The sequence below is a fragment of the Cnephaeus nilssonii genome (genome assembly GCF_951640355.1).
Source record: "Cnephaeus nilssonii genome assembly, chromosome: 12".
Lineage (NCBI taxonomy): Eukaryota > Metazoa > Chordata > Mammalia > Chiroptera > Vespertilionidae > Cnephaeus > Cnephaeus nilssonii.
Window position 1 is genome coordinate 58,927,546 of NC_137083.1, and position 22,674 is coordinate 58,950,219.

A 22,674-nucleotide genomic window follows, 5' to 3' on the forward strand; every position below is an offset into this window, starting at 1 on the left:
GCGAGTTGTCCCAGCACCCCTGGCGCCAGAGCGAGACTACAATTCCCACTATACCCAGGGGCTCCGGAAACCTTGTCAAACACCACCTGTTGCCATAGCATCCGGGTCTGGAACAACCAATCCAGGTGTCCCCGTAGAGTAGAGGCGGGCCGTTTGTATCTCCCACCAACCGGAGGCATTTCGTTGTGGAGCGTGACCGGAGGAGGTGGGAGCTGAGGACCGGCGCCTTCTCCTTGCTTCTTGGGGTCGTGGCCTTGCTCCCGCCGCGCGAGGCAAGCGTCCGGGTACGTCCACGCGCGTGTGTGCGCGTGGGGGCTGAAGTGCTCGGGGGTCCGCGCTAGGACTCTGCAGGGACAGAAGAAGCCATGGGCGGGGCCTCCAGCACACGCCGGGTCACCTTCGAGGCGGACGAGAATGAGAACATCACCGTGGTGAAGGGCATCCGGGTGAGTGACAGTGGGCGGGCGGAGGGCCAGTACGCGGACTTGGACCCCAAACCTCCGACCTTCCCGCGACCCGCGCAGCCTGGTTCCCCTCGTCCTGGCCCCCAGTGTTGTCCGGTCCGAAGCCGAGTTTTCTGCAAAGAAGCTTGAAGTTTCAAGACTTGGGACCTTCATTCAGAGCTGTGATCTGGTTGTGTGCCAAGTGCCGAGCACCGCTGGGTTGGTGGGTGGGTGGGTGGGGAGAGCCAGGTTGATTTAGATCCTCCCGAGGCTTACAGTATAGTGTTTACTCACTCCTTGTGGGACTTAATTCGAAACCCCTGCCTCACTGTACCCATCTGTGAAATGGGGCTTGTCTTATTTCTCCTGGGTTCAGGACCCAAACCTTGCTTTTGCACTGCCCACATTACCTCTTTTGGGACGGAGTGGCATTTTAAGGAACCCTTTATTTGTTCTGTCATGTAGCACTCTTTATCTCAGACCACCCATTTTCCCAACACTTACACACCCACACACCCATCCATCATAGACTTTTTTTGGCCCCCGGTGACTTCTGGCTTCTCCCTCCTTCAGTTTCACTTGACATCTCGTCTTTCTAAGGCACCTCCTCTGTGGCCTGTCACGCCTTAGGTCTGGACGAGGCCCAGTTGCTTCAGGACTGGTGCCTGCCATCCTGATAGGGCTTGAGATAGGATTGCAGTTTGTCAGACCACTGGAAGTAAAGCAGTCAGTTTCCACCCAGACATTGTAGAGAATTTTATTTTTAAACTATATTTTATTGATTTTCTACAGAGAGAAAGGGAGAGGGACAGAGAGTCAGAAACATCGATGGGAGAGAAACATTCATCAGCTGCCTCCCGCTCACCCCCCAAAGGGGATGTGCCCGCAACCAAGGTACATGCCCCTGACCGGAATCGAACCCGGGACCCTTCAGTCTGCAGGCCGACGCTCTATCCACTGAGCCAAACCAGTTAGGGTTGTAGAGAATTTTTAAATGCCCACAGCCATGTGCTTGCTACATAAGCTGAAAACTTGATTTTTCTCCAGGGTGTCAGTATCCCAGCACTAACTTCTCCCCTGTACCTGAACTTGGAGCCTCACATTTTTGGACGTCTGCCTGACTCCAGTAAATGAAGCACTTTGACATCAGAGAGTTTTATAATAGTTTTTACTTTTCTTCCTCTGTTATTACACACCCAGCTTAAGTGAACTATATGTGTTAATTACTTTTAGCATTTGTTATGAGGAAATAAAACTTACTGAGTACTTTAAAGTGTTTAAAAACTTTTTACTCTGAAACTGTTACCTTGAGAAGAATTTATTAAAGTCTTCTTTACAGAAACTCAGACTGTTGAACTCAATTTTTGGTCTGTGACCAGCATTTCTTTATAGCATATTAATTAATGGCAGGACCACATTTTAAAATAAGATGTCGGAGGCTGCATTCTTTGAGCTTTTTGTGGTTTAGTTGGTACCCTTTGGAGTAAAATAACAATTACTGTAAACTCTGAGTTTTATGCAGAGATTTGTTGAATCTTGCCATTAGGCATTGAGTGTTCTAAACCAAAGGGAGGAAAAGAAATAAAAAGCAAGGAAAAGCCAAGTAAGTTTTGGGTGAGAAGACACTGTATAAGTCCATGTTCACATACTCCAGTACAGACACGGTAATGGCAACAAACAAAATCAAAGGAGAATTTGGCCACAGCACAGAGATTCATGTCAAATATTAGATAAAGTTAAATAAGTGTGATAGTAGGGATAGGCGTTAGGTCAAAATGGGAAGATTGACTAAAAAAGCCTTTTATTTTTAAACTTATTTTTTTTTTTTTTTACTCAAAAGGAGCTATTTCCTTTGGGCACTCAACTTAATGGAGGTGTCTTATTTATTTTTTCTTACAGAGTACGTGTTATCTGTTGTTCTGCTTCAAGCACACACCATGCTCATTTGACTTCTGTGCTTTCTTTTCTTCAGTATATACCAGGGGTCCTCAAACTACCGCCCGCGGGCCACATGCGGCCCGCCGAGGACATTGATCCGGCCCGCCAGGTGTTTTTGCCGCCGCTGCCTGTCCTGCTTAGCAGCCGACTTAGCAGTGTGCATAGGAATTTGTTCATAGTTTTTTTTTTAAACTATAGTCCGGCCTTCCAACGGTCTGAGGGACAGTGAACTGGCCCCCTGTTTAAATAGTTTGAGGACCCCTGGTATATACCCTTCACCTGGAATGCTCTTTCAGTGTTCTCCCTGTTGCTTCAAATCCTTTTTTCAAGGATGATTTGCAATCTCTCTGACCTTCAGTTTTCTCATCTGAAAAATGATGGGGCTTGAGGACCGCACTAAGCTCTCTCATCTTTTCCAGTTTTGAAATCCTGTGAGTTTAGTGGCACCGTAAGTTTCTTGTGGCCGCACTCAGCCCATTGCAGTTTCCTGTAAAAATGGCATGCTGTTGAATTGTTGAGTCTTAAGGGGCCACTGCGATATTTTTCGAGGTCTTGGTCAAAAGAACACCAACTTGGAATTAAATATACCTCAGTTTAAATCTCATATTAGGCGTTTACCAACCTACAGCCTTGGACCAGTCTCATATTTGTTCATATTTCATTATCCTGAACCAGCACTACTCGATTATGGTAAGAAGATGAGGTAAGGTATGGAGAGCACATGGCACGTCGTGGATTTTTAATGAAAGGCAGCTGTCAAATAGGGTTCCTTCCACACCTAATCTTCTAGGATTCTTTGGCAGTGCTGGGTGGTTTTGTGGAAAGAGCATGGGCTTCAGAACCAGGCAGACCTGGGTTTGGCCCTAGCTCTGCCTCTCACTTCGCTGTGTGGCCCTGGACAGGCCACTTTTGATGTGTTCCCCTGCTCAGTCTATCTGGATAATGCAGCCTACTTGTGATACTGAGGTGTCCAGCACTGCTTGTGAGAATTGGACATAATGTATGTAAGCATCTAGCACAGTGTCTAGTACTCTGAGAGCGTTTAGTACTTACGTGAATAGTAGCTGTAACGAGAGCTGATCAGAGGCTGGATAAGGAAACTTATATGAACTTAAGATAATAGGTAAAAGTAAGAATATATTGTGCTCCCACAGGCATACCTGAAGAGGTGTGGTCTGGGAAATGGGAGTCCGAGTTCTGCAACTGATTGCCTGTGTGATGGTTGTCTCGGTGTTTTTAGATGTGTTCAGCTAGTTGTATTATACTTAGCTTGAAACAGTCATCTCCTCTCCCGGAGGAATGGGGAAGGATAAGGAACAATGGCAGTTTTATAAGCGTGCCACTGTTTTTAGGTGATGGAAACGTGGTGCTGATGAGGCCCAAACTTCACTGTTGAATTGAAGATAGGTTAGTTCAACTTGGCTGAAGAAAACTTTCCAAATTTGCCCAATTGTCAAACATTTATGTCAACACTCATAAGAAATGAGAGTGTACCAACAGTTCAACAGACTCTGTCACTGCAGGAAAACCAATTCTGTGTTCCACTGATAAGGATACTAATTTCATCTTCATTTATCGTAATATACAAAGAGTAACATTTAGTAAGCAACAGGAGGCTTTGGGTAATAGGCTGTGTTTAGTTATTTTAAAATACGTTTTTATTGATATATATATATATTTTTCCTTAGAGAGGAAGGTAGTGGGGAGGGAGAGACAGAAACATCAATGTGAGAGAAAAACATCTATCTGTTGCCTCCTGTATGCACCCCGACCAACCGGGGATCGAACCTGCAATCTGGGCATGTGCCCTGACCAGGAATCAAACTGGAGACCATTTGGTGTACAGGATGATGCTCAGCCAACTGAACCACACTGGCCAAGGCTAGGCTGCATTTATTAATAGATCATGTTTCCTAGAGTTTTCTTGCTTCAATAGCTAGCAATTAAAGGACCTACTTATAATTTTAGGTTTAAAGTTTCTTCTCACCTATCAGGTGTTATTTTCATGGTATTTATGAGGTCTTGTTTTTTCTTCCTTTATCCTTAGTAATTGATAGCTTTCCTCACACTTCATAAAATAACCTGTATTCTTACACCTGATTCTAACTTTGAATCTGAAATAACTTAGAGGTTGGATGAAAGGCCACCCTCCTGCCTTGCCCTCCTCTCCAAGTCTAAAATAAATTTCTGGTGATAAGAAAGACCAAGCATTTTTATTATATTGCATGTGTTTAATCGGATTTTTCTGAGCACCTGCTGGGCCTGCTTGGCAAGTGTGCCTCTACTCAGGCTTTCACAAGTTTATCGGAAACATCAGAGCTGTGAGTGAACCCTTCCAGAGCAAATGTCAACTTCAATGAGTATCACTTTCAAACTAATATTTATCGTGCTTTCCAGGCATAAGCTAATCTCTGCACCTGGCCTTGAAGTTGCAAGCTGAGATTCACAGGAGCCGGTACTCTGCCTACTTACATGGGACACAACTAGTGCTTTGGGAAGCCCTGGCTGTGGAGAGCCTCTAATGAGGAGGTTATTTCATGTGGGATGTTGTTGAGGCTCCTGGAGAGAGTACATTAATAGAGGCTGCAAATCCAGTCAGTCATTGGGAGTGTTAAGGGGTGTTGTCCCGGTAATCAGTTAACTGGTGGATGATTGGTTCCTTTCCATGAGTCTCTTGGGCATTGTACCATGCTCAGCTTTCTGGATTTTATACAGACTGTAGAAGTTCATAGTTCCCACTAATAACAAATACAAAGAAATACAACTTACAAACTACACACCTAAGCTAAAAATTACAAACTACAAACATAAGCTGAAAATTACATTATACAAATGGCATTTCTCCTCCCCCCATGCCCATAAGTAAGTATTTGGGAGTAATTTCTCACAAAAAATAACGGCAATTTTGGGAGCCTATGTCTTAAAATGGTAATTGTAAAGAAAACCAGTACTCTCACAGAAAATGACCTATGCTGCATGGAAGGAAGATCAAGTGAGAAAATGGGTCTGAGTCCTTTAATCAATTTGATAAGACATCTGGAAGAAGATGAGAAAAACTATTGTAGAGGTGAGGGTTTGAATGGTTCTGCCTCATGTGGTTCTAACTCTCCATCTTAGAGAATGGCAACTTAAAAGGAGTCTCTTTCTCCTTTTGCTCTGTTCCTTGGAAGTAGAAATACTTTATTTTTATCTATCCCATCCAGTCTCCTGTTCCTGAGAAATATTGGATTATGGGTTGGTGGGTGGTGTATTTGTGCTAATTTTTGATAAGAACAGCCCAGGTGGGTGGGAAGAGATGAGTGCGGAGTCTATAGAAGATACACGTATTTTCCTCTTCTCTGGAGCACATGGTGTGGTGAGCAGTACAAACCAAAAATTGGCCAGCCCCATTTACTTAGATTTGTTTCCAGGAGCAATAGAGAACAGGGTGGGTAACCAAAGTCAGGGGACGGAATTCTGCTCTCCTGGCAGGCCTGCTTCTCTTCTCCCTACATTAGACCAGTGGTTCCTAACTCCTGTTCATTCATGGACTGCTGTACATCTGTAAGCTGGGACGCTGCCCTGAACAATGCAATAAGCAGACAGTTTTGCATACAGTTGAGGAATTAATCCATAGACTCCTGAATCCATGGGCCCCAGAGCATAATTCTAGCATGAATGTGTGTATGACTATATCTTGGTTATTTCACCATTCTTTGCTACAAACAATTTCTGTAAGTCCCACTTGGTATTTGCCTTGATGGAGATTCCAGAGATGTCTGGAAACCAGGTATAGTAGCTGTTGACCTTTAGGAAAAGTACTCTGTAAGGAAAGCTGTTTCCTGAAGAAGTTGCATCTCATACAGAAGCTGCTTATCTGGCTCTTGCAGAAGCTTATGTTGTACTTTTGACCTCCATTTTGGGTCAGTTTCAATCAGAAAGAAGAGCTGTTCTGTAGCTACATGTTGTGTGTATAACCCTGGCTAGCATCTCTAAATCTTGGCAGCTGCTTCACAGTGAGTACCACAGTCCACAGAGGGGAGCAGGTGAGTGTGCGGGTCTGGAAGGTCAGCTCAGCAGGTATTAACTTGAGATCCAAAGGATAACATGGCTCTTGCTTGTATCCACGAAGCTGTGCGTGGACTGGGGAGAGGGTAAGTCAGTGGAAGGTTGCCATTGGTGCTCCCGGGGAAGGGCCTGAGAATGCACTTAGGAATGATTTTAAGAACAGTAACAACAAAAAAGAGGTTGACTCTCAATAAGGCAACCCTACAGCGTGTTTATCAACTCAAAAAATGAAGTGTGCTCCTTTGGAGGACCTGCTTATAAATTTACTTAAAAAACATAACCAAAGACCAGAGTGGGAAATGTTCTGAATTTGACATTTAAGTAAACACTTTATTTTTGGCAAAAATAAAAACAAGAAATAATTAGTGATTAGGTCGAAAGAGACATTGCACGTTTACTACCCAGAGAGCATAGATAGGGAACAATTAGCACGTTCTATGCTGTCCCAGGACTCAATGCAATGGCTAGCGGCCTTTTCTTCTGTACCGCATGGAGCAGGAGCTCAGAACACACTCAGGCTGAGCGGATGAGAGGAAACCAAGATGCAGGTTCAGTTGAAGTCCCAGTGACCGGAGCTGTATTGGTAATTACCAAATATTTGTGGAGCACATTAGAGTTTGCTATGCACCTGTCACCCTTCCTGTAATTGCAGACGTTGGCATTATTTCCAGTTTTCAGAAGAGGACAGTGAGGCCCATTGAGGTGCCTCCCTAGGCTGGTTGTAGCTAGTAGGTGGCCAGTGTTTTTTCCTCTGTTCTGGGCAAGCTTTTTATTTTACTCTTAAAGGATGATCCTTTTGAGGCTGATTTGGGGGTTGGAGGATTTTTTTGTAGCATTCATTTTGAAAGTAGCAATAGACAATGGCAAGGCTTGGATTTTGGTGAGATGAAGATGAAGTGGTATTTAGAACTATGGTGGCCTGTTTCCAATACAGGTGAGGGTATATAGCTAGTGCTTGATTTTTAGCAAGCACATGCACCTCTGATTAGGTTAACTATACACACACACACACACACACACACACACACATCTATATAAATATATATATATATATATATATATATATACACACACACACACACACACATATATATATACACATTTATAGTGTAGTTGTAGTTGTTTGACTTTCACCTGAGATATATAAATTCAAAGATAAAATTATATTTGTCATATTAGCTTTAAACACAAACTATATTAGATATGTAGTTTATAGTATATATTGTATATTGTAGTATATAGTATATATTGTATATTGTATATAGTATATATTGTACATATGTAGTATAGGTATTATATATTGTACATAACACATAGTATTGTAATATATACTATAAATACATATATACTATAAACATAATTGTGTAGCATACTATATTAGTATAATATATATTATATAGTACATGATATAGCAATTAAACTAGCTTTATGACTCTAAAACTTGAGGTTTATTTTATCTCCTTGAGAGGAAGTGATAATATTTTTATTTTATCATGTGGGCTTGAAGGAGTGTGTTGTTTAATAGTGGAAAAAGCACTGAAGTAGAGGTTGGGGGGTTACTGCTTGTGGTTCTGATGTTACTCATAACTGGACGTTACTCAGGATCTCTCTTTCTCATCTTAAATTGTGAGGACTGGAGTCAGTCTTAAAGGGTTTTTCCTAAGATGCATTTCAGCTTTGCAGGAGAGTTTCAGCAGCAGTCTCAGTGGCTTTCAGTTGTTGGAAAAGATGCACTTAGCCCTGGCATCTTCAAATAGCAAGTCCCCTGGCGCTCTCCTTTCTAACTTCTCTCCCAGGGAAGGAGTCATGGGGTTTTCCTTCAGGGATCACAGCTTTTGAGCTGTGGTCTCTTCCTTTATTGTCCCACCATCATTCTGGTTTAGTTCCTGAGTTGTAAATAACTGTTTAGGTAGAAACTATTTTGTTCACTGATGTATCCCAAGGGCCTCAATTAGTGCTTGGCCTAGTGAACATAATATATAGGAACTCACAATTTTGTGGAAACGCCTGTTGGAGATTTGTGCAAGGTGGGCACAGGGAAGGTAGCTTCGTTTAGGCAGTGTTGGGCTGGAATGGGGAACTGTGGTGAGAGAAGGTGTTGGGATGCTTGAACTGGATTTTTGAATGGTGATTCCCTTCCAAGGTGCCAGGGAGGGGCAAAGGCAGGTAGGTGTGTGTAAAGGCAAAGAGATGGCAATAAACAAGAAGCCAGTATGGGTGGAGAACAGGGTTTGAAGTATTAAGGGAAAAGCTATGGAAGTTGAGGTTGGAGAGTTAGGCCATAAAACTAGATGATGAAGAAGTCTTCAACACCATGCAAAGAATTTGGAATTTTCTGTTGATAGAAGGTAACTTGCAGGATTTGAAGCAGGGAGTTATGTAATCAGGTTTGTATTTTAGGAGGATTATCGATGGTGCCATGAATTAGAGCAAGGGACATGAGATTGGAGAGGAGATGATGGATTCATTAAATATTTAGGGGCTTAGAAAGTCATGGCTAAGAATCAGCGGGAGAGAAGAGTCTCGGACTATCCTACGTTTTGATTTAGGAAATTCTATGGAGGTGGTCTCCTTGATGAGATTAGGAATGCAAGAGGAGATTTTTGGCGAGCACCAATTCAATTTGGGACATGTTCAGTTTGACTGCTTGTAGTCTGAAGGGGAGGTGCCCTAAGGCAATTCAATGTACAGTATAGGTTTGGCTTTTGGGATACAGGTCTTGGCTGGAGATAATGGATTTAGAACTCATTCATTATCAATAACAGTTAAAAGTAAAGGGAGTGGATGAGAGCACCAGCAAGAGCACTAGAGTGAGAAGAAAATAAAGGCAAAGAACAGGGTGTGGGCCCTCTAGCATCTAAGGGGAGGCAGGGGAGAGGATGCCCGCAAAAGAGAGAAGATGTGGCCAGAGTCCTAGGACAGCCAGGCAGTGGGATGCCAGAAAAGCCTGGGGAGGGGTTTCCAGAAGAGGGAGTTACCAAAGGTGTTAGATGCTAAAGGGAACCCACATAAATTAAGTGCTTTATAAATAGAAATATAAAAGATTTTTTAAGTAGAAACATAAGCATAAAGTTTATTTGTTTGGCCAGTGGTGACTTTTACCAGGACACTTTCACTGCTGTATTGGGTTAGGGAAGGGAAATTGGAAGCAGGTCTTTGAGGGTTCAGGAGGGGATCACCCATTTACTTGACCCAGAACCCTGGGTTTCATGCTTGGTGACTTCTGCTTCACTCCCACATCTATTCAGACACTGAGTCTGGCATGAAACGGGGTTCCTGAGTGTGACCTTGAGATTCAGGATTTCTGGGTTTAAATCCTGGTTTCACTACTAGTAAGCTGTAAAACCCAGGGCAAGTTATTTAACCTGGCTGTGCTTCATCTATACAATGGAGGTACTAAAAGTATCTTATCTTACGGTATTGTTATGAGTAAAGTGCTTAGCTTAGGGTAGTGCCTGGCGCACAGTAAGCACTCAGTGAATGTTAGCTGTGCTGAATCCTAAATATCTTCTGGATGTGTTCTTGTGGGATTGCCATAATAGTTTTTTTCCCCAAAACAACTTTATCATGGTACTAGAGAAGTGATGGCGAACCTATGACACGTGTGTCAGCACTGACACGCATAGCCATTTCTGATGACACGCGGCCGCCTCAGCGGCCGCGTGCCAAGAATGAAACATTTGCTGCTCCTGAGGATGAAACATTTGCGAAATAATGTTTTTTCCTCAAAGTGACACACTACCCGAGTTATGCTCAGTTTTTTGGCGAAGTTTGACACACCAAGCTCAAAAGGTTGCCCATCACTGTACTAGAGGCCCGGTCAAGAATTTGTGCACGGGGTCGGGCGGGGGGGGGGGGGGGGGGGGGAGATCCCTCGGCCTGGCCAGCGATCGGGCTGATCAGGGCCATCTCGCCCAGTCCTGATTGGGGCTGATTGGGGCTGGCCGGCCAGGAGCGGGGGTGGGGGAGGGACCGTGGGAGGTTGGCCGGCTGGGGGAGGTTGGCTGTGGGAACCCACTGACCACCAGGGAGCAGCTCCTGCATTGAGTGTCTGCCCCCAGTGGATAGTGTGTGTCATAGCTACCAGCCGGTCATCTGGTTGTCCGGTTGTTCAGTTGTAACAGACACTTAGGCTTTTATATATATAGATATATAGATAATTTACCTATTATATAATTTATCTGTTTTCTGTATACAACGCTTTCTAATAAATTTACAGAGTTGTAAATTATAGCGGGAAGGCTGGGGAGGGTTGGGGCGGGGGAGGTAAGAGATCAACCAAAGGACTTGTATGCATGCATATAAGCATAACCTGTGAACGCAAGACACTGAGGGGGGTAGGATGGGGGCATGTGCTGGGGGTTAGGGGAGGCCGGGGGAAGGTCAATGGGGAAAAAAAGGAGACATGTATACTACTATTTATAATACTTTAAACAATAAAAAATAAAAGTGAAAAAAAATTTACAAAGTTGTGTAGCTGTCACCACAATTTAGTTTTAGAACATTTTCTTCACCCCAGTAAGCTGTCTCATGCCCATTTACAGTTAATCCCCACTCCCACCCCAGTCTTAGGCAATCATTTATCTACTTTCTGACTAAATCCAGTTGCCTTTTCTGGGTAGTTCATAGAAATGGAATTATATGATCTGAGGCCTTTCGTGTCTGGCTTCCTTCACTTTAATTCTTTTCTAGGTTTTTCTATGTTGTGGCATATATCAGAACTTCATTTCTTTTTATTGCTGAATCGTATTCCATGGTATGGATATATAATGTTTTGTTTATCCATTCACCAGTAGATGGACATTTGTTTGTTTCCACTCTTGCTATTATGAATAATGATGCTGTGAGCATTCCTGTGCTTGTCTTTGTGTGGACATATGCTTAATGGCTTCTTAATTGGTCTTCCTGCTTCTGTTCTTGTCCTTGTTCAATCTGTTCTATACACTGTAGCTAGAGTGATCTTTTGAAAATGTCAGTCTGATTGTGTCATTACCCTGCTTAAATCCTCCAGTAGTGCCCAGTCTGCCCAGGGATCAAGTTCAAACTCCTTAACTTGAAGGGCTTACTAAGAGTATTCAAAACCTAATCCTCTTTCCATCTTCTCTCAATAAGCCCCCTCTCCAGCTTCCTGCTTCAGCCATTCTTTTATTCATTCATATTGTTCCATTCATTTATTTAACCATTTATTCAGTTAACCAGGCTTATTGAGGCTCTGGGGATAACATAGTAGACAGGATAGCCACATCCTTGCTTTCATGGAGCTTTCTTTCTAGTGTGAGAGGCAGGCTGTAAACAAGAAAGCATCAGCTAGTGGTAAGGGCTATAAAGAAAATGAAAAAGGATGATATGATAGAACTGAGGGATGATGACTCAAATCTTCAAACCTAAGTGTTCCTCAGAGCTTCCGCCCTATTGCCAACTGCCTATTTGTTTATTTGTTATTCCTTTCTCTTGAAGTACTCTGATCCTACTCCTCTTCCTAACTCCTATTCAGCCTTCCCAGCCCCTGGCCTAGCCCCACTCCCAAAGCCTACCTAGATGCCCCACCCATTATGCTTTCTGAGTACTTCATCACAGGCCATCTGTCTTGAGTAGCACTCTTCATATTATATTTAAACTAGAGACCCGGTGCACGAGATTTGTGCACTTGGAGGAGGGAGGGTCCCTCAGTCCGGCCTGCGCCCTCTCACAGTCCAGGAGCCCTTGGGGGCCGTCAGTCGGACACCCTTAGGGCTGCTGTGGAGGCGGGAGAGTCTCACACCACTGCCGCTGCGCTTGTCGGCTGTGAGCCTGGCTTCTGGCTGAGCAGCGCTCCCCCTGTGGGAGCACACTGACCACCAGGGGTCAGCTCCTGCGTTGAATGTCTGCCCCCTGGTGGTCAGTGTGCATCATAGCGACCGGTTATTCCGCCTTTCGGTCAATTTTCATATTAGCCTTTTATTATATAGGATGCCCAATGATTTCCTGTTTCTTCTCCACTTTAACCCTTTGCACTTGCTTGCTTTTTTCATCGAGCTGCTACCGATGCTAACCATGTCGAGTCACACTCGACATCCGAGGGCAAAAGGTTAAGCAACTTGGTGATTGCTGAGTACCTAAAGTCTCATATTATGCACATAGTTGGTGCATAATAAAATCTGTTGAAAGACTGATGTGTGAACAGGAGGGAGGACCAGACCATTTCCTTTGGGACAGGAGGGAAGGAAGGAGCTAAGGCGCATTGCATGCATACATTAATTTGTAGGATTGGGGGAAGAGAGTTGAAGGAGTTCTGATGGCTTGCATTTTCTCAGAGGTTACCATTTAGTGCACAGTATAAAATGAAGAGAAGTTATTTATAATGAGCAATTAGCAGTGCATTAGAAGAAATAAAAAGTAGTGCTGTGGGGTGCATCTTGAAATCTTAAAACTGTTCTTACTTGCTTTTAGTTTTATAGCTATTAGATTTAGCCTAATTTCTTTAGGCCATTCATTATATATTGATATGGATGATTAAATTACTTGGATGCTATTGTGCTGCTCTCTTTCTTGCTCTTTTATAATTGATTTTATTTTGATGTTGCTTTTTCAGCTTTCGGAAAATGTGATTGATCGTATGAAGGAAACTTCTCCATCAGGCTCGAAGTCTCACCGATATTCTGGTGCTTATGGTGCCTCAGGTATTTCAGAATTTTAATATTAGATTTTTTTGGTAGCTAAATTAGAAGTTGTAAAAATTCATTCGATAGTCTAGATCTTTGGCACGTCTCTCTTTAGTTATTTGGATGTTCTGCTTTTTCTAGGGAATATCAGGGTTTCTTTTAAAGTGTTTGGAACTAAAAGTAGAAGAATCTGCTTTCAAACAGTGTTTTGGAAATTTTTTTCTCATCCAGCTACTGAATCCTCTGTTAGGCTTTGGAAGTTTAGTTCATTATCTTTTTTTGTGTGTAAAGTGGATTACTTGCAGAGATATTAGAGATTGAATAGTAAATATTTATTTTAAAAAATCAATTTAGAAAGTATTGATTTACTGTTTCCAAATTGTTAACTATCTCCCATGAGTTTATTTTCTAATACACTTATTTTCTAAGTTTATAAACAGTCTATTTCTTTATAGTCAGTCTTAATTATTGATTAAAATAAAGTGTTAAATGAAATACATAGGGGATTATTAAGCCTCATTTTACCTGTGGATCATGCAGGATAAGTGAATATTTCTCTTTCCTTTCCTCTCTCCTACCTGATCCGTCTGTTCATCCAGCTAATATTTATTGAGCACCTGCTGTGTGTGGCACTGTTCCTGTTGCCCAATCCAATGAAAGGACATGTGGTTTATTGGTGAAGTGGCAATGAGAAAATAGTCAGGATGGTTAATGTGGACTAAATGAGAATTTTCTGTGTTTATTAGTGGTGTTGTGTGGTAAATCCGGCTACAGACTGAAATACATTGAGAAAAGTGAGATACTGTCCAAATGCCATTCACGTTTCGTAATCATTAAGTCGTAACCATGAATTCAGCTTTTGATATATTTACAGCAGAAGGTACCAAGATAGAAAAGAAATAGTTCTTGCTCTTTTAAAACTTCTTGTTCAGTGGGAGCATTAGGAAGCCTTCATAGTTCATTAATGTTGGCTAGAACGTGACCTCTCCCTCCTTGCTGGAAACCCCTTCTTTGGCTTCTGGGCTGCACTCTGGTTTTCCTCTCACCTCACTTGCATCCTTAGTCTCGCCTCCTTTGCTGATTTCCACTAAGTAATCTCACCTTTTGAATAATTATGTAGATGCTGTGACTCCCCAAATTCCACCTAGCCTTGACCTCTCCATGCAACTCAACTTAGACATCTACCCACTTGAAGTCTCCACTTGGAGATCTTCTCCTTAATCTAGCCAAGGGCCCCCCCCCCCCCTTTTTATTCCTTCTCCACAGTTGCTTCTGCTCTCTATCTTTCCCAGTAAACGGTACAGGTAGTCAAGCCCCCAACTGGGGGTTCATCCTTTTTCTTCTGTTACTTATGACATAACTTGTCTTGTCAACCTCATCTCCAGAACATGCTGAATAGGTTCTTTCACACCTGTCTCCACTGTCGCAGCTCCAGTCCAGGTAACCAGCGTCTCTTTACCTGTCTTCTGCAGAGGCCTCTTCATGGGCCTCCTGCTTCCTCTCTCGTGTCCTTAAGCTTTTTTTTGCACACAGAGGCCTTGGCAGTCTTTTAAAAAAACTAGTTCATGTCTCATCCCCGCGGTGGAACTCAGTGGTTCACAGAATATAATTTGAACTACTTTCCTTGGCTTCTGAGGCACACCATGACTTGTCTTTTTCTGCTTTTCCAACATCATCTTCATATATGGATATTGTTAATATTGGGATTTAATCTGAAATACAATTTGTCCTAGGTAGATTTTTTGTTTTTTTTTTGTTTTTACTTAATGTGTTAAGGAGATAGGATGATGATGATGATAATGAAATACTGATAAATATTATTTAAATAGTGTTTATTACATGCCAGCTATTCTGCTAAGTCTTTTACCTATATATCTTATCTCATTTAGTCCTTATAACCCTATGGGGAAGGTACTGTTATTAACCTATTTTACATAGAAGGAAATTGAAATTTGAAGTGATTGTCTTGCTTACAGACACACAGCTGGTAAGCAGTGGAGGTGGTAGTTGAATTCAGTCTGTTAGACTCCAGAGCAAATGCTGTTAAATGTTGACCACTCTGTTTTATTGTAATTTGAATGACACCTTGCTCCCTTTGTAGAAGGGATGTGACAGAAACTAGTTGGAGGGAAAGAACTGCCTTATAGTGATGTTCTGCTTGAGTTCAGGAAAAAACTTTCTATTTATAAGTGATTATTGTTGCTCATAGCTTTTTTTTTGTATTGGTTTTTCATTCAATAGTGAGTTGAAGGAGAGAAAGTGTTTTCCTTCTTGGTTGGCTTCTTCATCTGACCCTTTAAGAGAGTGGATGTGGGTGGGGAGGCTTTCTGTAAATGCTCATGGTGTGGCCTGCAGAGCATGACCCTGGCATTGTAATCATCTGGCTGTACTGAGGAATCCACCCCTTCCCATTGCTAGGTTTGACATGACTGATGAACTCTTTGGTTCATGACCAGCCTGGGCACTGAACACGTTTTGAGTACCATCTTGTGTTCTGTTGGTCAGGCTAGAACTGCACTGTAAATGCTAGCCACTAGTCACCTCTGGCCTTAAGATTTAAATTAAAGTTAGTTAAAATGAAATAAAGTAATTTCAGCTGCTCACTTGCACTTGTCACATTTCAGTGCTCAGTAAACCCATGTGGCTAGTGGCTACCATATTGGGCAAGTGCAGGTACACGGCATTTTCATCATCGCAGGTAGTTCGATTGCACAGCTCTAGGCTAGACTGCATCAGTGCTCAGCAGTGTGACCTTCATCGGATGGTTTTAATGATGTGGTGACTGAGGTTATGGAGCTAGATGGCTCTGTGTGTTTGTGAATCTTGTTTTCTGTCTTTTTCACATCCCAGCTCCCCCAGGATTGTGGGTGAGTGGAAACACCAAAGAAGATTTCCCTCAGGTATACTGTCTTCACCTCAGTCTTTAGCACAGCTTCCTAACCTCATGTCACAAGTGTGCTGGAGGTATTGATTCCTTAGACTCAGAGTAGCTGGGGAACACCTGTGTACCCTCATGTGTCAGATAAATTCTGTCAGCACCATGTGAAAAAGACTCAACAAAACTAATAGTGCAGGTTCTTTGACTTACATTTCTCTCACCCTCTCCAACCCAACCCTAGAAAAGAATGAAGATTTGCCATGCTATTTTGATCTTGCCTTTAGGTTAAGAATGCAATTAGACTACAATTGTGCAAATTAATAAAGAAAGATTTCTTCTTCCTAAGATTAAAAAAATGTGTATAACAGTAGAAAGTCTCAAAGTTTGTTCTCTTCAGTGTTTGTCTCATTTGGGGGTCTTATTAGTACTCAATAATAGATTTCTTGAGATGTATAATTTATGTGTTACAGAATAATTTTTCAAGTCTACAAAAATACATTGATAAAAATGTCACTAAGCTTTCCTACATTTTTCAGTGTCAAGTGAATTATATAGTAAATGTGAATTGAAATTCTAATATTTATCAAAATGCTTTCTTCCTCACATAACTGTAATTCATATCAGCCCTCGGCTATTCATATGTGTGAGTGTAGGGCAGTGGATTTGATGGAGGGAGATTCCTAGAATTTATTATGTACGAATCAACTTTTGTCATATATATAGTTTTAAGAATATAAGTTATTCTGTAACAAAGTGAGTTACTCTAAAGAGTTTACTGAAACTATTTTTTGCCAAACCTTGAACCAGATCAATGACTCGTTGCAATAAGTATTTGCATGTTCAGGCAAAATAATATACTGTGTGACATATGGCAGATTGTAATGCCACTTTAATAAATGAATGTGCTCTAAAGAAATTAACTGTGTCCTTGCTGCCTTGGATTCTTTGCCGTGTACTGTGTTATCTCAACTATATTGGTTTGCTTTTGTAATAGGGAATTTTTTTTGTTTTGGCTGTCATAGTGTATGCCATCGCACATAGTTATACTCTTACCTTTTTATTAACATCTTGCCATCTTTTGATTTTACTTACTTGTTTTTAATTTTTATTGAATTTATGGGGTGACATTGGTTAATAAAATTATATAGGTTTCAGATGTACAATTCTATAATACATCATCTGTATATTGTATTGTGTGTTCACCACCCCGAGTCAAGTCTCCTCCCTCTTCTACTTTCCCCCACCCCCTTTCCCTCTGGTAATCACCATACTGTTGTCTGTGCCTGTGAGTTTTTGTCTTTCTTGTTTTGCTTGGTCCCTTCTCTTTTTTCACCCAGCCCACAACCCTCCTCCCCTGTGACAGCCGTCAACCTGTATCTATGAGTCTGGCAGCTGTCAGTCTGTTCTCTGTATTTATGAGTCTGATTCTATTTTGTTTGTTAGTTTATTTTGTTCATTAGATTCCAAATATAAGTGAAATCATATGGTATTTGTATTTCTTTGACTGAATTTCACTTAGTGTAATACTCTCCAGGTCCATCCATGCTGTCACAAAAGGTAAGATATCCGTCTTTTTTTTTAAGCCGAGTGATATTCCATTGTGTAGATGTACCATAGCTTTATTACCCACTCATCTTCTGATGGGCACTTGGGCTGCATCCAAATCTTGGCTATTTTAAATATTGCTGCAATGAACATAGGGATGCATGTATTATTTCAAGTCAGTGTTTCCAGGTTTTTAGGATATATTTCCAGAAGTGGGATCGCTGGGTCATAGCAGCTCTTTAAGGTTCACTAGACATAACGCTGTAGGGAGAGTTCACTGTAAACAAGCTATGCTTGTTCCTTTGACTTGAGTTAACAAGAACTGAAGGAAGTGGTAATATCAAGATTTCTAACTTTTAATAATCTGAAAATTTGTTGATACCAGTGTCTCAACTCTCCACTTATTTTTGTATGCTGTAATAGGTAATTTGCCTGACAATTCCTAAAAGGAAGAAATATATACACTATCAACTTAAAGGTGTGATTTAAATAAAATTCTCTAGTTAGTAGTTTGTTCTTAAAAAGAAATCCATAAACAGTCTACCTTTAATGGATGATTGAACTCCTGCTGTTTTCTCCATCCGTCAACAAGTATTAGCACGCAGTGGTCTTTGACTTCAAGAACTATTTGTTTGGTGAAAGCATATTTAACATTACTATGTAGTAAATAAAGACTAGTGTAGTACCCTTCACCTGCTTAGTTAATGTTTTTGAGTAGATTAATGAATATGTAAGTGAGATAAAATGTATAAGAGACCTAGCAAGTGCTTTAGGGATTCAGAGGAAGAAGGTCAAGAGCAGGGGCAGGCAGGCCATTAGGGAAAGGGGACTTGAGCCAGACCTTGAGGATAAGAGGGATGGGGGTGTTGTGTTCCTGGCAGAGGCGGTACACAGACCAGATTAATTCAGATAAAGAGTGCATGTAGGTTTCTCATGGGTGGGCAGGGTGGGCAAGTTAAGGAGCTTACTTTTATACTGTGGGGCCCAGTGGCTACTGAGCAAGTTTGTTTAATTTTAGGATGCAAGTTTAAAAAGTTGCATTAATTGCTACTTTTTAAATATACTCAGATATTAATAACTTTTTTTTTCATACTCACCCGAGGATATGTTTATTGATTTTAGAGAGAGAGGGGTGGGGGAAAGAAATGTCAATGTGAGAGAAAAACACCATTCAGTTGCCTCCCAACCTCGGTATGTGTCCTGACCAGGAAATGAATCCACAACGGGGACAATGTTCCAACCAACTCCACCAGGGCTTAATGACATTTTTATAGCCCCAAATGCAGTGCTGATTTCTCATTGATATTTTTATACTTAACAAACAAATCTAATGGTAAGAATATGCTTCTACCACAATACTAAATAAAACAATTTTCATGAATAAAATAAGCATCCCCGTAAGCATTTTTATTTGACCTTCATTGGCCCTATAGCAAAAAAAAAAAAAAAAAAAAAAAGTTGCCCTTAGCTGTTTGAGGCAGTGTAGGGCACAATCTACAATTCCTGAGCAGGGAAGATGAAATGATACCAGTGGGCTTCGGAAGGATAATGCACAGGATGAGTTGGGAAGCGCAGGCAGGGAAGACAGAGGCCACATGATCGAGGGAGAAGTGGCAGAGGCACAGAAGTGTTGAGTGGATTTGGTGACAAAGGCCACATGGCTTGTTAGTGGCAGTCCCTGACTCACACTTGAGTCCTTTCTCTCCTGGTCCAGGGCACTTAACACTCTTTTTGTGGTATATAATTTTGAGAAATCAGCACGCACTTAAACTCACTTTATTTTAAAATTGAGAAGAGAGCATAGAAAACTTTAAAAAATGGAACAACGAATCATTGACAATGAGGTTAATATTCCACAGACTTTTGGCTGGTGAATGGGACTCACGCAGAGAAGGAAAGGCTGCGGCCGTGGAGGAAAGGAATTACGGGGAGAGAAGCTTCGTAGGATCTGAAATGCTAGTGTCACACTATCAGTAGTTCTGTGACTTAGAGCTTGGATTTCCTGGTTGACTGATTGACCACTGGCCTCAGATGCTTATAAAACCTTCAGAGGCCCCTGTGCTGTGACTGCTGTAGAAAATCTACTTTCCATTAGTGCTTCCAAGTCAGATGAAAACAAGTGGGTCAGAGATTCCCTGCTTGTTCCAGAGTTACTAGAAGAAGCAGCTGTTTTGCTAGGTGCACTGCACACTTAGGTCAGAAATCTAGTAATGCCATGAGTCACAGGACTCAGGAGCTGGAAGGAAGTGCCCTCAGTGACCACAGGGAAAAGAGAAGCTATATTAAAGAAACTCCATGTTTTGCTGTAGTAGATTCACTAAAGTGAACTGTGAGGTAGTGGATTGTATTTTCTTATAGAACCAGTGTTGTTATCGGGCATAACAATCAAGTATATCATGGATGTCACCAATAATATATCATAAACTACCAAGAGATAACAACTGTAAAGAAAAATTGTATAATCATGCTTCAAGGCTTATAAAATAAAATATCAGACATTGGTTATATAAGCAGCTCTAATAGATCATATAGCATAGAACAGACAATAGATAAACGTAGTATTTTTTATTTAAATTTAATATGCCAGTGGTAATAAATGCTGGATTAACAATATTTGTTGCCTTTCTAGGCGTTTGGTAGACTTTGAGGGCATCCTCTGGATGGCCTAGAGATCTTAAATTGCCCAAAGGAGTTTCAAATGTGCATTTTCCTGCCGCAAGCAGAGCTATTCAGAATCAATCCATTGACCCTTCCAGCTGTCAACCAAAGAGTAGGTTATTGTTGCTGATGATGATGTTTTCCTTGTAAAAAAACATTTAAAAAAGTAGGTCTGACCCAGCATTTTATTTCTCCCCTTTACCCTGTTCTGTCTCTTCTGTTTATTCAGAATTATTGGCACAGCGCTCTGTACTGGTCCAAATCTGTGCTACCAGGGAACAATGAGTGCTTTTAAGTTCTTTTTAAACCTGTTCTGCCCCCAGGGCTGCGTGACACTTTGGAGACAGCTGCCATGGTAGTTGAGTGTTGCCTGAAAAGCATTGGGAATCCATAGGGATCGTTGTGGTAAGGTTCTTCAGATTGTTCCAGAGAATTGCTCTGACACACTTAAGACAGAGTTCTGGTTCTGCATGCCCTGGGTCCCCTGACTGCCTGGGTAACTGAAATGTGGGTTTTAATGAGCTTGCATCAAATGATTGGGGCTTAAAATTATATTACAGGGTAGTAATAGTAAGTATCTTCTCATTTAAAGGTATAAGGTGATTAGAATGTCTCACAGATTGTATGGTGGGGTGGTAGATTGCTGCTGAAAGCCCTTGTGTATTGATTTTGTTGGTGGGACTTACTTCAAGCCCCTCTGCTCTCTTCTGATTTAGATTTTTGCTGGCCCACCCTCATTATTGCTATAGTTATAAGAGGGACATCCACAGGTCTTGCTCTGTATTTGATGAATAGCAGCAAGGTTCTGTATTTTCATTTTTATGGTTTCAAGTTTTAGTTTCTCTCACTCCTGGTGTCATGGCCCTGCTCTGGTCACCATCATCTCTCGCCTGCCTTGGTCTTATGGTCAGGCTCTAGCTTGGGGTCCCTGCATTCAGTCTTGTATTCCCCAGTTTATTCTTATTTCAGCCCTAGTAATCTTTCCAAAACTTAAAACCCATTATGTCATTTCTCTGTTTAAAACTTGAGGCTCCCCCTTCCTCTTAGGATGACATAAATTTCTTTGACATAGCCAACTAGGTCCTGTGTAGTCCATTTCCTACTTCAGTCTCCTGCATCACCTCTTGACTCACCTCTCTTATTTGAACTCTCTGTGTAGTCACACTGAAGCACTTGAGTGTCCTTGAACTTGTCCTTTTTGGATCCATGACATTGTTGTTCTTTTCTGTGTGAACACTGTTCCTCCACCTGTCTACCCCAGCTCCACTCTCATCTCGCCTTCTACCTGTTTTTTATTTAAATTTTTATTTTATTTTTTTAAATCTTCATGCAAGGATATTTTTCCCATTGATTTTTAGAGAGAATGGAAGGGAGGGAAGAAGGAGGAGAAAGAGAGAAAAAGAAAGGGAGGGAGAGAGAAACATTGATGTGAGAGAGACACATCGATTAGTTGCCTCCCGAATGTGCCCCAACTGGGGCTGGGGATTGAACGTGCAACCCAGGTATGAGCCCTTGACCGGTATTTGAACCTGCAACCGTTCAGTGTGTGGGCTGACATTCTAACCACTGAGCAACACCGGCCAGGGCCTACCTTTCACCTGGCTAATTCTTATTGTTCAGGTCAATGCCTAGAAATCACTTACCCCAGGAAGTTTTTCCTTATTCCAAGTCTGGGTTAGATGCCTGTCCATGGGGTTCCCTAACACCCTGTATGTACTTTTTCTATCATTTATCACCTAGTACTGTAATTGCTCATTTGCTCACCCCTGTCCCTCAGATTCTATAGCTTTTACTTACTCGTTTGTCCTCTCAGGACCTCCTTTCATGGTACTTCTTTCTGTATTTTCCCTTTCTTTGGTCTTGATCTCTCTTTGCTGAGGTTAAAGCATTGATAGGTCTGTCTTTGCTGTATAAGTAAACATTGACTTGTTGAGGTCAGATGATTAGGCAAAGTGGGATAAAAGAAAGTCTCAGAAGGCTGAGGCGATTTCTCTTCCTTCAAGAGCCATTTCCCCATCATCTCATGAGGGCTTCCAAAGTCAATACCTATGTGAAGAATCTCCTTTTTTTTATATAGCAACAAGTCTATAGTACTGACCCTTGTTGTAGCATATGCTTTATTATGTAATTACACATTTACTTGTCTATTTTTCCTACTAGATCATGAGCCTTTGAGGGCAGGGTGAGGTTGTTACTCCTCTTCTGGACATCTTCAGCCACAATGATCATATTACAATGTTAGGTGTTCAATGAATGTTTATGGAATGAAGGAGCTAAAGCAAACCAGGTCACATGTAGAGGTACAGGAGTCAGCCAGAAACAGGAGGAGGGGCCTTTCACTGGGCATTGTGTGAGGTGTTTGGGTAGTGGATGGTGCCCATACAGTGCTTTGCCAGCTTCGGGTTTTAACCATAGCAACCCAGTGAAGTCATGTTGTAAGAGGCACTTTCTTGAGCACCATCTTATGAAAAGTTCACGTTTGTGGGGAGAGTCAGGGAGTGGGGTCTGACTTGGAAATATTGAT

General features: G+C 41.7%; 1 protein-coding gene across 1 annotated transcript in view; it reads left to right on the forward strand.

Moving 5' to 3' along the window:
* The first annotated feature begins 202 nt into the window (after window positions 1–202).
* The window catches only part of CHCHD3 (coiled-coil-helix-coiled-coil-helix domain containing 3), a 273,184-nt gene continuing 250,712 nt past the window's right edge, over window positions 203–22,674 (forward strand). Inside the window, exons 1-2 of the mRNA XM_079786590.1 lie at window positions 203–446; window positions 13,000–13,087. Coding sequence (XP_079642716.1) covers window positions 366–446; window positions 13,000–13,087 — 169 coding nt within the window. The 5' untranslated portion in view covers window positions 203–365. The remainder of the gene's footprint in view (window positions 447–12,999; window positions 13,088–22,674) is intronic.